We start from the raw sequence: 17,619 nt of genomic DNA, 5'->3' as shown, positions 1-17,619 counted from the left end.
AGGAAGACTGTTGAGCAGAAGGGTGGCCTGTACAGCAACAGAATTTCTGCACTGGTGGATGACACAAGAGCATAGCATAAGCAGTGGAAAGAGCAGTTATCTAATGCAGGGTTCCAGAAGCAGACAAGTAGAGCATTTTTAGCAAGATGCCCCAAGACAGATTCTTCCACAGTTCCTTATGCTTTATATGCTGAATCTTATTGTGAAGATTTTATTAAAAACATATTAGCCTGAAAATTTTCAATAGAACAGAGTTTGCAACTTCCACAAAATAAAAAAACAAAAAAACCTCACTTTCTATCAAATGCTCAGATGGCCATGACATTGACAAGTTACAGCAAAGATAAAATCCAGCAGCAGGCCAGTTTCGGTTGCCTCATCAGAGGTTGCAGGGAAGTTCTGTAATCAACATGGCCCGATTTGACTCCTCTGGGAAACAGTGTATCGTACTATGACCAGTGATCACACTGGTATTATAAAAGTGAGTCACACCACCAATGCCAGGCTTCAGGTATCTTCAACAGACAAACAATATCAGTTTTTACTCATACTCCATGAAGATAAACATTGTTATTTTCATCACATCACTGCAAGTTATCAAGTGTCCCCAGTTTCCCCCAAAAAGAAGGAAGGCCAAGCCAAATGGAAGTTAAAGGTCGCTTCTCCTTCACAAAGAAATGCCAGAGTTCATGGTTGGGATCCAAAGAAGTCAGAAATCATATTCAAACACTTCTATGCTGGAGAGGCTTTTGGGGGCAGAAAGTGCTGCATAAGAGGGAAGTGCTTACAAGCCATGGAACATGGAAAGAAACTCTACCTGCATCACTTGGAATCCTAGCCTTTATATGTTCACTGAGATGAGCAATCAAGCTTCTGTCACAGGAAGTTAAGAAATCCACCCATAAACAGACATGGCATATCATTTATGGCACAGTGTTTGCTGTTGTGCGCTCAAAGGCAGATTTTGCATATAGTGATATGTGCATGTGACATAGTTTGCCATGGGCTAGTGACTTTTCAGCAATGCAAGCCCTCCTACTCATGTGAATAGATCCTTAAGTAAGAGTACAAGCATCTCAGGCACCTGACACATAGGCTCTGCTCTGCTCCTTTCATTGGAAGGAGACTGTCCTTAAACAGATCTTCGCTTATGAGACAGTCACAATTGTGGACTAGGTCACAGCGAGCACCAGTTCCCCAACAGGACCCTTACAGATCTTGTTTCTTCTACCAGAAAGACATTTCTCCAATTCACAAGATAAAGGCTCCACACAATGTTAAGGCCACCAGCAGAGTCCCAGCTATGTTTCCTGAGCTGCTCACAGTCCCACTTAGTGTCACTTTGAAAGGGAAGAAGAAATCAAATGGGAGTTTCCAGGTGATCCTGGGTTGGCCACGTGGTGGCTCTGGCCATTTGGTAACATCCGTGAAGTCAACAGTGGTAGTCAAAGAAAACGTATTCATATCTGTACCAAGGGACTAGAAGAAGAAAAATAAGAACAGCTTTCAAACTTAAAAAGCACAGTACCTTGCTTCAGTCTGCCATATGTAGCCAGCTTCTCAGGGTGTGTGTATGTGAAAAAGAATGCATAGACAAACTACTCTGCATTCCCTCTCATCCCTCCAACCAATCATAATTCAAAGTTTAGTTTTGTCTGAACAAAACAACATGAAAGGGAGCCCCGAGGCATCTGTCTAGGGAGATGAAATGGAAGCCTTGTGTGATGGAATGTTATTCTTTGTTACTACTCACACCAGGAGAGAGGGATCACACAGCAGACCACAAAGGGAACTGAAGGGGTGAGGGATGCCCCTTTCTAACCTCATTATCTCCTATAGCATTTCCACTTTACCCCTGGGCAGGTACGGAATTGCCCTCTTTTAAAGAACTGGAAACAGGGAAAATAGAAGTATCATGATATGCAAGGAGCCTGAAGAGATTCCCAAAGCCTTCTGATACAGTTATCAAATCCCTTTGCTACTAGCTGTACCTTTTTTCTCCTGCTTCCACTGTCTAACTGTAGATTACACCCAGCCTCTCTTGCAAGCTCTACGGTGGCAATAGGTGGTATTGCACCACACAAAGAACCAACTTCTTGCACTATAGCTCTTATTGCCAATTTAACAGACATCACATACAGAATACAGAACTATATCTGTTTATATCACATCCATAATCCCCTCTTGCATCCTGTCTAGACTGGAATGGGATTTTCTGTAGATGTCCACATTAATCTTTACTCAAAATGCTGGTTAAGCACTAGAACTGTGTTCTTTTTCCTCTTTAGATCCTTTAAAATTGAGAGAGTAACTTAGACATTCTGGGAAAACTCCCAAGAGACCCCCTAGTGACCAACCTGGAGAGGCTTGCAGAGATATTGGTACCGTGCACCCAGCACTTGAGTTTGTGGATTAGAAAGGAGGCCCACTTGAGCTGATATCACTTGGATCTTCAGGGAAATGGGAACCATACACTGCCCACCCTAGAAAGAAAAAGGGAAACAAAAAATTAAACAATGAGTAATCTCAAAGGACAGTGATTCTGCAGGATAACTAACAAACCAGCAGTAACAAGGAAAGAGAAGGCCAAGAATTACATACTGCAACAGCCATGTCCAACCACAGGGCAGATTATGAGGAGGGGGACACCTTAGAGCAGCGTTTCTCAACGTTTGTCCCCCACTGTACCACTTTGCATGGTCCACATATTGAAGTACCACCAGATGTAACTGAAAATGACAATATTGCCAGTTATTTCCGTATTGGGAGACCAGTTGCAACGCAACAAACACCAGTGAGAGGCTCAGGGCAGATGGGAGCGCTGTTCTGAGCATGCAAAAGGTAAGCACTGGAGCTTTGCCTGTTGAACCAAGCCTCCTTACTGCTGCTTGTTGCATTGCACTTCTGGTCTCACTTCCAGGAGGTGGGGGTCTGGGGGTCCCATGAGTACCACCAGACACCACCTCCAGTACCACCGGTTGAGAAACACTGCCTTAAAGCCAATCAGTGCTGCATGAGCAAAGTACGAGACTTCAATCACTGCCTCTCTTTTATTTGGGCGGAGCAAAAGGACCCAAAGCAGAGCCTTTAGGCCCTGTTGAAGAAGAGTCTTTGTAGATATATTAGGGACTCTTGGAATGGGCTGCTTGTCCTGGCAAAACACAAGGTGACACTGTTGGAGGGAAAAATTTCTCCTATAGGATACACAGTGGCCTTTCATTCTTGTGAGTGCGGATAAACAGCTGACAAGGGCAAACCAGATAAGAGCTACTTGCTTTTTCTCTACAGTACCTGCATGTTGCACCTCTGGGTGATGATGCTGTTCCACTCTCCTGGATGGCCTGGGTCAGCATTCCAAGTTATGGCCAAACTTCCTGGGTTATGTGCCCCCTGAAAAGCTTGGTACAGCATTTCCTGCAAGTGGCTACAGTTGGCTTGCTCCAATATGCTGGAAACAAGAAAAAAAAAATAGAGCGAGAGCTCATGTGTCTGGGATGTTAATGAAATACAATTTCTGTACAGAAACATTGTAGAGAATAGCAATCACACCTAAACTGGTTCTACTAAGTGATTTTACAACTTGGTTAATTTTTCCACATAGAAGGAGAAACAGGAAAATATCAATGATACCAAGTACTGTCCCCTGGACTGAAGGGATTTTGGTCCTTTATAATGGGAACCCCAGAAGTCCATGAAATGAAAACAATTATAATTGAGTTCTTCAGTGAAGGCACAGCTTGAAGTGGGGGAGGGGAAGGAAACAGACATTTCTGATTTGCAAACTAAGCCTATGAAGCCTGGGCAAACTGGGGGAGCATATAAGAGAACACAAGAAGTACTACCTGAACTGACAGCCAGTCATCACATTTTCTCCAAACCACACCTTGTACCGCTCTGTGGCCGAACACTGTCCATTACCTTGACTCTGTAAAATGGATACCTAAGGAATGGGAGGGGTCAAGAAGCTAAACCAGAAGACAATAGAAAATCTAAAACAATCTCTTCGGTATTGTGAACTGAAAGAAACCCCAGGCAGCAGTGTTAACATTCAAAGCACATTCACTTCTTCATTCAATTTTTTAAAATCTATCCCTGTTCCTGAAGGCCTGGAGCAAACTACTGTTGATAAAACATCTGAAATAATTTTAAATATACTTAGATTAACAGATGCTAAATTCCAATCCATTCTTGTTTAGCCGTACTAAATGGCAGCTCAGACACAAAAGCGGCAAGTTTCCTGGTAATGGGAGTAATCCAGCCTTGAATCAGCAGCCACCCCCTTTTGACACCTTGCTGCAGATTAAAGGTGGCCCACAAATGGCAAAGAGGAGGGGATTATCAGCCAACAGTCAATCCCAGATATCTGTAATCCCTCACTGGCTGATGGCAGCACCATGTCCAAACAGCTGGACTCTTCAACAAAGTCTGCAATATCCAGATAGAACTAAGAAGGATAATAACAATACACAATGTTTGAGTGTTCAAAGTGCTGAACAGGTATTATCTTGTTGTAATTCTTACAACAATTGTTTAAAAGAATTACAATTGTAAGGTAAATGTTATCCCCATATTACAGCTGGGGAGTCATGGCTGAGAGGAACCAGCTTGACTGAGGCCACCTGGTGAGTCTGTAGTGAGATCTGAACTGGAGTATTCCTGATTCATAGCTCAGTCTCTAAGGTTACAATCCTATACATCCTTAAGTGGGACTAAGCCATATTGAACTCAATGGGGCTTACTTCCAAGTAGATATACCTAGGACTGCATTGTTAGCTTCTACTCCACACCAGCTTTCCTTTGTTTCCTGCATTGTCACCCTCATCTAATCAAGAGAAAGCCATCATATAGTTCTTTCCAATAGATGCAACTGCTTAAAATAGATAGTAGCACAGAGCTCAAAACACTTCTTGCCTCTTGCTTATTCTGAAAATTTGTGCTCAACAACTGTAGTTACACACACCCCACCTTACCAATTCACAACTTGATCATGTTTGAATTGTTTTCATTTTTAGTACTATTTTTACTTCTGCTCATTTTTTATTCCTTTTGTTTTGACTTTTATAGCCATATCATTGTCATTTTATTGTTTGCGTTTTCTCTGATGGTTCTAACCGTAACCTTGTTAAACCACCCTGGAAACATTTACGCTGAAAGGCAAAATGCCAATCATTTAAGTAAAATCCAAGACAATTTGACCAAAGCAATATATTGCAACTAGTTCTGCTATCTGCATGTGAAAAGGGAAGAACTGAAAAGATAGACTAGACATTAATTACTCTTCTTACTCCCATTTGTAGGTAAGACCCATGTTACCCAAGCCTAGAACATGCAGTCATTCTAGACTTCGTTTTTTTTATCTTTGTTCTTACAGGGTACAGTCACCTACACATGTATCTATGCCATCATTGTGTCACTTATATATTAATTTATGCAACCATCTGGAGCATGCCACTAAGGCTGCAATCCTGTTGTTACTTACCTGGGAATAAGCTCCACTGACTATAATGGGGCTTACTTCCAAGTAGATATGGATAGGATTGGGCTCTTCAAGAGATCAAAATCTTTGTTTCTGCATTCTGAAGAACATTGAAAAACAAATAGATCTTCAGAGACACCATAGTTTAAAGACTGCAGTTACATCAGATGGCAAAGCTATCAGCTCAGGCACAGTGCTAGAAAGGATACATGCTGCTGGGTGTTACTGTATAAAGCTGTTAGTGGTGCTCCCATTATATATCCAGGGTTCCCGCTTCTCTGTTTGATGGATGATGGGCTCTGTAAGAAACAGAACAGAAAAAGTTACACCAACAGGGGTATACTATCTTCTGCACAGACCCTAGTGACCTCTAGTGCAGTCACTGTAAGGGACAAATTCAAATACCAAAGAACAGGGAAGTGAGTGTATTTATGCTATAATTTGTGCCATACCTGAGTATGGTCACACTTTTATTGCTATACCTAGTATGCTCTTATAATATTGTTCTGAAGACCCAGCCACTGATCTACTGAGACCATAACACATGGACTGAAGAGAGGACTCAGTTTCAGGGGGCTCCTGTACCACCTTTTTTCCAAGCTCCTTGTTAACATGTGTCAGCTTAATATGCAGGATGAAAAACCCTCCTGTGCCATGCTAGACCTAGATGTTTCCTCAAACAGCAGATGGGAGTTTCATGGACTCAAGAACCAAGAGTTCTACATCATCTGCACAGCAGTTCTTCAACAGCACTTACTCTCCAAGCACACACAAATTCAGAAGTACTTTCACAAAGCAGCTCCATACGAGTACAGATCTTACTTAGCCGCCCTGGGTCCCTTTGCGGAGAAGGGCAGGATAAAAATAAAGTTTTATTATTATTATTATTATTATTACTTCCAACACACCAAACACACCTCTGGCCTACAAAAACAGAACACTGACCCTGCATTCTATTTTCACTGGACTCAAAACACAATGCAGCAGATAATCCAGTTGCATACACTGGCCCCAGGTACCAAAATACCAATCCTCTCCCCCAGTCTAAGAATGTATGCAAGAACAAACACTGACCCAAAAGTGGAGAGAAAAGTGCTGCTGCAGTATGGATCCTGGGTTCCCAGATATGTTGGTCACTTTGAACTGGATAGAAACACTCTGAATGCCATGGATCCCATTAAACTCCACCTCATAGAGCACCTTAGAAGCATAACAAAGAGGTCAATGGCAGGCATGATTTGGGACACTCCACCTCACCACTACCCTGCTGCACTAATGAGATACCTCAGACACAACGTTGTGGCATGTGTTGCCATTCAGTGAGGGAGATGCAGGCTCTGAGACAGGGATGATGTTGACCTGGAGACAATAAAACATTTTCACAGTTTTAATAATAATAATAATAATAATAGGTATTTATATACCGCCTTTCTTGGTCGTCAGATTTCTCCTCATACTTTAATTCAAGGCGGTTTACATAGGCAGGCTATACTAAATCCCAATAGGGATTTTTACATTTGAAGAAGGTTCTGTCTTTCAAGAACCACAACATTTCAGATGGATCTTTGATGTGTTGGAGGTGGGGTGGCCGTTTATGTTAAGGAAGGGATAGAATCCAGCAAAGTAGAGATTGAAGGTGGGTTCGACTCCACCGTAGAATCTCTGTGGGTTAAATTACCAGGCTTGTGCAGCGATGTAATACTGGGGCGTGCTATCGTCCTCCAGACCAGAAATCGGATGGGGACCTTGAAATGAGGAAACAGATCAGGGAGGTGACAAGGAGGGACAGGATTGTAATCATGGGGGACTTCAATTATCCTCATATTGACTGGGTCAATTTGTGTTCTGGTCACGATAAGGAAACCGGATGTCTTGACGTGCTAAATGACTGTGGCTTAGAGCAGCTAGTCACGGAGCCCACCAGAGGACAGGTGACTCTGGATTTAATATTGTGCGGTATGCAGGACCTGGTTAGAGATGTAAACGTTACTGAGCCATTGGGGAACAGTGATCATGCTGCGATCCGTTTTGACATGCACGTTGGGGGAAGAATACCAGGCAAATCTCTAACAAAAACCCTTGACTTCCGACGGGCGGACTTCCCCCAAATGAGGAGGCTGGTTAGAAGGAGGTTGAAAGGGAGGGTAAAAAGAGTCCAATCTCTCCAGAGTGCATGGAGGCTGCTTAAAACAACAGTAATAGAGGCCCAGCAGAGGTGTATACCGCAAAAGAAGAAGGGTTCCACTAAATCCAGGAGGGTGCCTGCATGGCTAACCAGCCAAGTTAGAGAGGCTGTGAAGGGCAAGGAAGCTTCCTTCTGTAAATGGAAGTCTTTCCCTAATGAGGAGAATAAAAAGGAACATAAACTGTGGCAAAAGAAATGTAAGAAGGTGATACGGGAGGCCAAGCGAGACTATGAGGAACGCATGGCCAGCAACATTAAGTGGAATAATAAAAGCTTCTTCAAATATGTTAGAAGCAGGAAACCCACCAGAGAAGCGGTTGGCCCTCTGGATGTTGAGGGAGGGAAAGGGGAGATAAAAGGAGACTTAGAGATGGCAGAGAAATTAAATGAGTTATTTGCATCTGTCATCACGGCAGAAGACCTCGGGCAGATACCGCTGCCCGAACAGCCCCTCCTGACCGAGGAGTTAAGTCAGATAGAGGTTAAAAGAGAAGATGTTTCAGACCTCATTGATAAATTAAAGATCAATAAGTCACCAGGCCCTGATGGCATCCACCCAAGAGTTGTTAAGGAATTGAAGAATGAAGTTGCAGATCTCTTGACTAAGGTATGCAACTTGTCCCTCAAAATGGCCACGGTGCCAGAAGATTGGAGGATAGCAAATGTCACGCCTATTTTTAAAAAAGGAAAGAGGGGGGACCCGGGAAACTATAGGCCGGTCAGCCTAACATCCATACCGGGTAAGATGGTGGAATGCCTCATCAAAGATAGGATCTCAAAACACATAGACGAGCAGGCCTTGCTGAGGGAGAATCAGCATGGCTTCTGTAAGGGTAAGTCTTGCCTCACAAACCTTATAGAATTCTTTGAAAAGGTCAACAGGCATGTGGATGTGGGAGAACCCATGGACATTATATATCTGGACTTTCAGAAGGCGTTTGACACGGTCCCTCACCAAAGACTACTGAAAAAACTCCCCAGTCAGGGAATTAGAGGACAGGTCCTCTCATGGATTGAGAACTGGTTGGAGGCCAGGAAGCAGAGAGTGGGTGTCAATGGGCAATTTTCACAATGGAGAGAGGTGAAAAGCGGTGTGCCCCAAGGATCTGTCCTGGGACTGGTGCTTTTCAACCTCTTCATAAATGACCTGGAGACAGGGTTGAGCAGTGAGGTGGCTAAGTTTGCAGACAACACCAAACTTTTCCGAGTGGTGAAGACCAGAAGTGATTGTGAGGGGCTCCAGAAAGATCTCTCCAGACTGGCAGAATGGGCAGCAAAATGGCAGATGCGCTTCAATGTCAGTAAGTGTAAAGTCATGCACATTGGGGCAAAAAATCAAAACTTCACATATAGGCTGATGGGTTCTGAGCTGTCTGTGACAGATCAGGAGAGACATCTTGGGGTGGTGGTGGACAGGTCGATGAAAGCGTCGACCCAATGTGCGGCGGCAGTGAAGAAGGCCAGTTCTATGCTTGGGATCATTAGGAAGGGTATTGAGAACAAAACGGCTAGTAGTATAATGCCGTTGTACAAATCGATGGTAAGGCCACACCTGGAGTATTGTGTCCAGTTCTGGTCGCCGCATCTCAAAAAAGACATAGTGGAAACGGAAAAGGTGCAAAAGAGAGCGACTAAGATGATTACGGGGCTGGGGCACCTTCCTTATGAGGAAAGGCTACGGCGTTTGGGCCTCTTCAGCCTAGAAAAGAGACGCCTGAGGGGGGACATGATTGAGACATACAAAATTATGCAGGGGATGGACAGAGTGGATAGAGAGATGCTCTTTACACTCTCACATAATACCAGAACCAGGGGACATCCACTAAAGTTGAGTGTTGGGAGGGTTAGGACAGACAAAAGAAAATATTTCTTTACTCAGCGTGTGGTCGGTCTGTGGAATTCCTTGCCACAGGATGTGGTGCTGGCGTCTAGCCTAGACGCCTTTAAAAGGGGATTGGACAAGTTTCTGGAGGAAAAATCCATTATGGGGTACAAGCCATGATGTGTATGCGCAACCTCCTGATTTTAGAAATGGGTTATGTCTGAATGCCAGATGCAAGGGAGGGCACCAGGATGAGGTCTCTTGTTATCTGGTGTGCTCCCTGGGGCATTTGGTGGGCCGCTGTGAGATACAGGAAGCTGGACTAGATGGGCCTATGGCCTGATCCAGTGGGGCTGTTCTTATGTTCTTATGATCTGGTATCACATTCTGGCCTCCATTTTCCTCCCACACAGGCTGACAGCAGCCAAAGAGCAGGTGGAATAACTTGGCATAACTCGGCTAGGCTTGTCAGCTGCTTCAAGGTCTCGCCATTCACGGTGCCGGTGGCCTCGAACTGGCGACCTTCAGATGTTATCTTCAGGCAAACGGAGGCTCTACCCTCTAGACCAGACCTCCTGCCCGTTTCCCTCCAGCAGTTTTCAGAAAGCATCTTTTCTTCACCCCATATACTCTCTTCATATCCAGATACAACAAGACTAGGTTTTTTTTTTCATTTTCCAAATGATATCTCACACTGTTACATAAGAACATAAGAAGAGCCCTGCTGGATCAGGCCAAAGGCCCATCTAGTCCAGCTTCCTGTATCTCACAGTGGCCCACCAAATGCCCCAGGGAGCACACAAGACAACAGACACAACCTGCGTCCCAGTGTTCTCCCCTGCATCTGGCAATCAGAGGCAGCCTGCCTCTCAAACAAAGAGCTTGCACATACCTACTATGATTTGTAGCCCATAATGATCTTTTCCTCCAGAAATTTGTCCAATCCCCTCTTAAAGGCATATAGGCAAGGTGCCATAACTACTTCTTGTGGCAAAGAGTTCCACAAACTAATAACACGCTGGGTAAAGAAATATTTTCTTCTGCCTGTCCTAACTCTCCCAACACTCAACTTTCGTGGAGGTCCCCTGGTTCTTTCCTTTTTAACTACTTATCTGTCTGAATCCTGAATCTTCTGCATCCTTTGATTGCAGGCTTCAGCAGAGTCATAGCTTTGCACACATAAACCAATACTTTCAAACATTTCTTTGTATGTAGTTAGAACTTTGCTTTACCCCAACCCATTTTTCACATTCAACATAAGGCAGAAACATTCTGAAATGCGAGTTCCACAAGAGCTCCATGTAAATTAAAATTGGAAGGGTCCCTTATCCCAAAAAGGGGAGAAACTAATACTCAGAAATTACTACTATTAACATAAGCTCACCTGTAATGGTTGAAAAACAGTCATGTTTACTGGGACCTAAAAAAAACCATAGATGCCTCAGTGTCTGCACAAAAGCATAGGATTTGCAAACTTTTCATTCCAAGTCTCACAGTTTTCTCTTCCTTTGCAATGTCTTGTCATTCCTGAGGAGATACTGTAGAAGTTTTTTTTTTACAGTACTTGAATTATTTTTATATCCATGACTGGAGATGTTTGTTTCAGATGAGTAAGATAGGTTTACAGCCTACAGATTTATTTACTGCACAATAGGCTTACTTTTGAGTAAGGTAAATAACACCATTTTCAAACACCTCTACTTATGACAGTTCAGCAGGAGCATTAGTTCCTCCCCCAAGATTTCTAAGTTATTAAAAATAAAAACAAAAATAAAACAGATATCCTTGAAATTCACTCTACATTGGAAAAGAGGCACCAAAGTTTTCAAGTGCTTGAAAAATGTACAAGTCCTAACTTCTACAAAGAAAGACAGTCAAGATTGCACCACAGATCTGACACCTTCAGCACAGTGAAGTCACGGTAGTACGAAACTGCATCCAGCGCTGGGTCAGTGGTACAGTGGCTTGCCAGGTCAGTATAGATCCTAATGCAGCTTGTGTTTTTGCTCTCCAGGAAACCTAACAAATAAACAAACCACTTGACAACAACAAAGGATGCAGCAAATACCATCCTAAAAGACAGGGTTTACAAATACAGTCTCTAGAGTCAATATGTAAAGGTGCTGAGAGTCTCAAATCAGCACTCCCAACAATGAGGTTCTGGCACCTGATTTCCCCCACCATCAGCACTCTGGCAAAGATCAAGCCCTCATCTGGCAAAATGACTACTAAGCCCCACCAAAATGTGCCAACTCCTACTAATGGAGGTAAGGATTTGTCCTCATGCTCACCAGCAGGATTCTCATCAGTGCAAAGCTGGCTGGCAATCATGCCTGTTGGTTGTTTTAACACACTCAGCACAGATGATGCAGCAAAGTAAGTCTGGATGGGATCCCCAACCTGAAATGGAGAGTTGACTGATGCAAGTTTTTAACACACCACACACAAGGAAGGAGTAGAAGCATTAGCTAACAAGACCAACTTAAGATATTCTGCTTTGTACCATGTCAGGCCTTTGAATAAGCTTACATCATAAACTATTTCAGAGGCTTCACTACTTTAGGAAATGAAAAATGACAGAAAGGGTGGGGGTTGAAAGAGAAAAATTTACCTGTTTCCTGTCTAGATCCTTTCACAAAAGCTCCCTCACCATCAAAATCATCAGAAGAAAATCTTTACCTATAGCTGAGAGTCAACTCACCCGGTAGAAGGCAGCTGGAGATGGCTGAACTTGCTGTGGAGAAAGGAAAGATGGTCCTCCATATTGCATGGACAATCCTGGAAAGTTTGCTTTTGTAACCATCTGTGGCTTTTGTAAATAGTTCAGCTTTGCTATATATGAAAATGGAAAAGGGTAAGCCAAACATCATAGTGCTAAAAAGATACCCAATTCCCCTTTGCAAGTTCATCAGATGGAAACTCCCAGTGCAGTGGTTTCCAAACCGGTGGGTCATGACCCACCAGGGGAACCAGAAAAGGGCCATTCCTTTTTAAGAGAAACGGCCCAGAAATCAGCAGCAACACAATTGCTGTGATCATGCTGCTGATGGGCAGTGAGGGGTTTTTCCTTTACCGGGGGGGGGGGGTCACTATGGCTCTCTGAGGGGTCTGGGGAGCCTGCAACCCTTTCTGTAGCCCTCCCTGAGGCTTCAAAATGTGGGAAAAAACCCTCTTCCAGCTTTTGTCCTGAAACAGGAAGTGGGTTTTTTTTTTCTTTTTTCCCCTCCACATTTTGAAGCCTTAAGGCGGGCTGCAAAGGGGGTTGAAAGACCCCCTGGAGAAACATCGCAACCCTCAGGTAAGTGGAAACCCCCCCCCCGCCCAGTAGCAGCGCAATCATAGTGACTGTGTTTCTGCCCTCCCTCCACCATGCAGACTTACAGGGTTCCCAAAGTCCAAATAAACATTTTACATGCACTATAATATGCCCTGAAAGGTTGTTTAATACACTTTATTATAGTGCATGTAAAATGTTCATTTCCTACGCTTTGTCAGAAGCTGAATGGCACTGTTTTATGAGATCTGATCTGAGGGCAGCTTTCCAGTCTGCATGTTTTACTTACAATCATTTAGATGCACACAGAACAGCAACAAAAATCCATCAGGACCAGGAAGAATCTCAGTGCGGTAAGGAGTGTTATTTCGGAAAATAAGGGATTTCTCCAAACACATCCGACTCAAGGCCCTTAGGAAGGAATACAAAAACCATCCCACATAAAAGAGAATGTAATCAAAATAAATTCAAGCCAAGTCAACAATATATTCTACACAATAACTTTCAAAACACATGGTTGGCAACCTTCAGTCTCGAAAGACTATGGTATAAGCCTACAGCACCCGGTATTCCCAGGCGGTCTCCCATCCAAGTACTAACCAGGCCTGACCCTGCTTAGCTTCCGAGATCAGACGAGATCAGGCATGTGCAGGGTAACAGTTGCTGCATAGCTAAATACAAATCTTGCTGAAAAGCTCTCTCTCTCTCTCTAATACATAATGAACTACAGAATATTTTCAGTAGTTATAGCAGTAGTTATTCAGTTGCTTGTCTCTTTGCCCCTGATTTATGACACCCAGAGATACACACAGCCTGAAAATCTGCTTAGTTTTTGTTGGGAAACAAATTCAAGACTTCCTGTGTACAGACCATTCAGTCTACTGCTAAATTTGCCCTCCCCTAAATACATGTTTGTAAGAGGGTAGCAGTAGTGGTGGGACAGGGCAGGCTCCCTGAAAATTCCTTCCTGTTATTTTATAGGGTTTGATACATTAAGAGGTCCTCCCAGTGAAACTTGCAAATGTCAATGCAATTTGCCCTCAAGATATCTTTAAGCCGAACAGTATTCAGGCCCTTTCCTTAGGGAACATTTAGGGCCTTGAAAATAACACTCACAAGATCACTCTCTCAAAAAGCATCTATCCACCAGTTCTCTCAGAGTCTCTACTACAGGCTTCCACATTCCCTACTCCTATTGCAGATGAGAACCTCCACCACTTCACCGGTTCCAGATAAGTATATATATTTTTTTCCAAAGTCATACTCTACCCTTCCACCTCTGCATGGGTCTCCAGAGATCACAACAATTATTAGAAGAGTGAATCACAATCCATAAGCATTAATTTAAAATATTAAAAATAAAAATTAATTTAAAATATTAAAAATGCCAAACAATTGCAGATACTAGTGATAAAAACACTTATTATAGACAGAAGACCTGACTAGGGGCCCAATCCTATCCAACTTTCCAGTGCCGATGAAGCCACAATGCAGCCCTGAGGAAAGGAAACAAATGTTTCCTTACCTGGAGGGGACCTCCATGATTGCCCCCCCACCGCAGGATGCAATGCACACTCTGTTGGCCCAGCTGCACTAGAGCTGGAAAGTTGGATAGGAGTTGGCCCTAAATCAGGGGATCTCAACCAGCAGTACATGTAACACTGGCGGTACACCGGGTAGTGTTGGGTGGTATATGCAGCAGATGGTATGTGGTAGTGAGACTGCAATGGGAGCTTCCAACTGTGATAGGAAGCTTGAGCCGGTGGGCAGAGCTCTAGTGTGTGGTTTTCGAATGCAAGAAAAAGCTTGCCTGCCCACCCCGAGCCTTGGAAGCTGACCTTCCAAGGAAGCTCCTGTCATAGTCTCCAAAGCTGGAAGTAACTGGCGATGATGTCATCACCAGTTACTTCTGGTGGTACCTCCAAGGAAGTGCGGTGGCAAGTGGTACATTGGAGCAGCATTGAGAAATGCTGGTCTAAATAGCTACATCTTAGCCAAGTGCTTAAAAAAAACAAAACACCAACAGTCTGCCTCGGCAATACAATTTCTGTCCAAATGGGTATACGCGCATGGATGTGAAGCATGTATCTTCCCCTCAGAAAAACAGCTTCACTCCCACTGTTTCCCATTCCCTTAACTCAGCCATTTTCAATACTGTGCTGAGGCACACCGGTGTGCTGTGGGCAGGGCCAGCCTTAGGAACTACAGGGTCCAATTGGAAAAACTTTTGTGATTGTTTTAGCTCTTATCTTGAATGGAGCCAGTCCAAGAAAAAAAAAACACCTGCTACTTCTGTGCAGGTGGATAAGGGCCCAATCCTATCTAACTTTCCAGTGCCAATGCAGCTGTGCCAACAGGGTGTGTGCTGCATCCTACAGCGGAGGGGCAGTTACAGTGGTCTCCTCAAGGTAAGGAAACAAATGTTTCCTTATCTCAGGGATGCATTGGTGCTGGAAAGCCAGGCAGGACTGGGCCTTAAGACTCTTGTACCTTTAGCGGTACAGTATGCACCTAACTCGCAGTGCACTCCAACTGTCGCCTATCACTGCCCGTCTGCAGCAGCCCACTCTGGAGCGAGACAGGGAGATAATGACTCTGGGAGCTGTAAGGGTGGGGAAAGAGCAAGGTGTGCATTCTGCCGCCTGCATGGCACCAATTTCGGGTTGGCTGAGTGGAAAGGCGGCATGGGGCCCCCACTGCGTGCAGGGCAAAACTGCCTCCATTGCCTAAGAGCCAGTCCTGGCTGTGGGAGTTGTGAGGAAGGTCATTGATCAGGAGGGCCACTGGGGGTTGTGAGCCCCCAATGGGCAGTGTGGTGTGCCTCGTTCGCTGCCAAAAAATGGGCGGTGTGCCTTGGCAGCTGTAGCTCTTCTCAGCATGCCATGAGAGGAAGAGAGGTTCCAATGGCTGCCTGGAGTTCTTCTGGCCGCCTTACTTGGTGCTGCCTGGGAGGCAGAAGGCGAAGGGGCACCCGGGGCCCCCCACGGCGCAGTCCGAGCTGCAGCTGGCGTCGCAGCAGCAGTTGAGGTCGCAGAGGTCTGGCTGCAGGTCACAGGGACAGGGGGTCGGCGGAGAACCTGTGGGGAGGGCACAGAGAAGCAGTGAGGACCCCACTGCTCCAGGGCTGCAGCTGATGGGGGGCCTCCCTCCAACGCAGCTCAAGGGGGGGGCCTCCAGAAGCCCCAAGCGCCCTCCTCTCCGCGCCCCACCTGCTCTGTGCTCGAGCCTCTCTTCCATCGCCGTCGTAGGTGCCTCGCTCGTGGGGACCGTCCCACCCGTGGGGAGCGTCTCATTGGACGGGAGGGTCTCATTGGAGGGGAGAGTGACCGTCGTGGGGAGCGGCTCGTCCGTGGGTCCGCCCCCCACGCCTAGGGTGCCATTCACACCCTCGGGCTCCGCTCTCCCCGGTCCCACCCACAGCACGAGCACCAACGCCAACCGCCACGCCAACCCCATAGCTGAGGCATCCCTGTTGCTAAGCGACAAGAGTCGCACGCTTATGACGCAAGGACGCCGAGGCATTCCTAGAACCATAGAGGTAAATAGAGCCTAGAGTCACAAAGCATGTGATCCTTACTAGTCTCACTTCCGGTCTGTAAGTTTTTACACCTCCCTGATTTCTAATGCAAAATCTATGGAGGGTTCACTATGGAGTGTCGATAGTGCGGAGGAAATTCTGACCTCTGGAGACGTCCAATGCTTACCGGAAGTGGAGACTGTGCTGTCACTCTAGCCTTTTCCTAAGTTTATATCAACAGCAGAGCCATGAGCGAAGGTGTCTACTGCGCAGGCGCTTAGGGCTTGAGCTTTTGCGCGGGGGAGCTTGAGGCTGTTGGGGCGCAATTGGTGGGAAGAGGTGTGGAGGGCAGCAGAGTGCAGGAAGGGGGCGTGTTCAAGTGACTCCGAGAAGGCTGTGGCTGAGGTCTGGTGGGGGGGGGGGCCGTTGGACACCCTTACCCTCTGCTGGTGGGGAGCAAGAGAGGGGGTTGAGAGCTCAAGCCTATCCTTGTCTACTCGGAAGTAAGTCCCATTATAGTCAAGGAGGCTTACTCCCCGGTAAGTGTGGATAAGCTCCTCTGAACACTATGGGCCTTACTTCTGAGTAGACAGGCACAGGACTGGGCTTGAAGGCAGCAATCCTATCCACACTTTCCTGGGAGTAAGCTCCATTGAACTGTATGGGACTTCTGAGTAGATATGTATATGATTGTGCTGTCAGAGGCTCACACTGCAGGGATCCACAGCATTTGAGGCGCTGATTGGAGGCATCGTTGGAAAGCTTCAGGAAACTCGAAGGGGGGACGACGACACTTAACCAGGCTTTCTTCTGTGCCTCTCAAAAAGGATATCTGAAGTTCCAGCACCCGCACCTTCTGTTGAGTCAAAAATCTTGTTTTCCAGGCTGAAAATACCCTGAATTGTCAAGTCAAAGCACCCTTTGGATTTTATTCCAATTTTGTTGTTGCTGTTATTTGTTGCTCTGAATTAATGCATTGTATGGTAATTTCTTCTGCTGAAGTAAAAAGTCTGCTTTCGTAACCCATTTCTGCCCACGCCACCGGTGTACAAATTTGACCCCTGTTGTGTATATGCAATAGCTTATTAATGATAGAATAGAGTTATGTGGTGATTGTTTTGGGAAGAGAGTGAGCAGCTCCATTGTGGAAGTGTCTGTATGCTGCCATGTACAATAAAAGCTTATAATGTTGACCACAGGCTTCTCTTATAATAAGGAATCAATCAGCAAATGTTGTCTTAGTTTGCAGTCTTCGGTCCCAATCCTATCTAACTTTCCAGCTCCAGTGTAGCCACAATGCAGCCCCATGGTAAGGGAACACATGTTCGCATACCTTAAGAAGGCC

General features: G+C 45.2%; 1 protein-coding gene and 1 pseudogene across 1 annotated transcript; both read right to left on the bottom strand.

The window, feature by feature from the left end:
• Window positions 1-195: 195 nt before the first annotated feature.
• On the bottom strand, window positions 196-16,220 carry TCTN3 (tectonic family member 3). Its single transcript, XM_066622353.1, has 14 exons — window positions 15,967-16,220; window positions 15,693-15,834; window positions 13,047-13,168; window positions 12,185-12,315; window positions 11,775-11,883; window positions 11,384-11,502; window positions 10,868-10,903; window positions 6,761-6,835; window positions 6,545-6,676; window positions 5,686-5,775; window positions 3,843-3,940; window positions 3,292-3,448; window positions 2,358-2,483; window positions 196-1,479 (listed from the first exon to the last, which is right to left on the bottom strand). The coding sequence occupies exons 1-14, from the start codon at window positions 16,211-16,213 to the stop codon at window positions 1,252-1,254; spliced, it is 1,812 nt and encodes a 603-aa protein (XP_066478450.1). The 5' UTR covers window positions 16,214-16,220; the 3' UTR covers window positions 196-1,251.
• LOC136646916 (5S ribosomal RNA) lies at window positions 13,309-13,428 on the bottom strand (annotated as a pseudogene).
• Window positions 16,221-17,619: the final 1,399 nt, after the last annotated feature.

This window comes from Tiliqua scincoides, chromosome 3, assembly GCF_035046505.1.
Source record: "Tiliqua scincoides isolate rTilSci1 chromosome 3, rTilSci1.hap2, whole genome shotgun sequence".
In the NCBI taxonomy this organism is placed as follows: Eukaryota; Metazoa; Chordata; class Lepidosauria; order Squamata; family Scincidae; genus Tiliqua; species Tiliqua scincoides.
This window is presented reverse-complemented; position numbering and strand designations above follow the sequence as displayed.

What these genes read in the sequence shown, in the direction of transcription:
- TCTN3 (XM_066622353.1), bottom strand. Translation starts at nt 16,213, where the DNA reads ATGGGGTTGGCGTGGCGGTTGGCGTTGGTGCTCGTGCTGTGGGTGGGA. An exon ending in GAGGCTCGAGCACAGAGCAG is followed by an intron (nt 15,835 to 15,966) that starts GTGGGGCGCGGA and finishes CCCTCCCCACAG; the next exon opens with GTTCTCCGCCGACCCCCTGT. An exon ending in CTGTGTGCATCTAAATGATT is followed by an intron (nt 12,316 to 13,046) that starts GTAAGTAAAACA and finishes TTTCATATATAG; the next exon opens with CAAAGCTGAACTATTTACAA.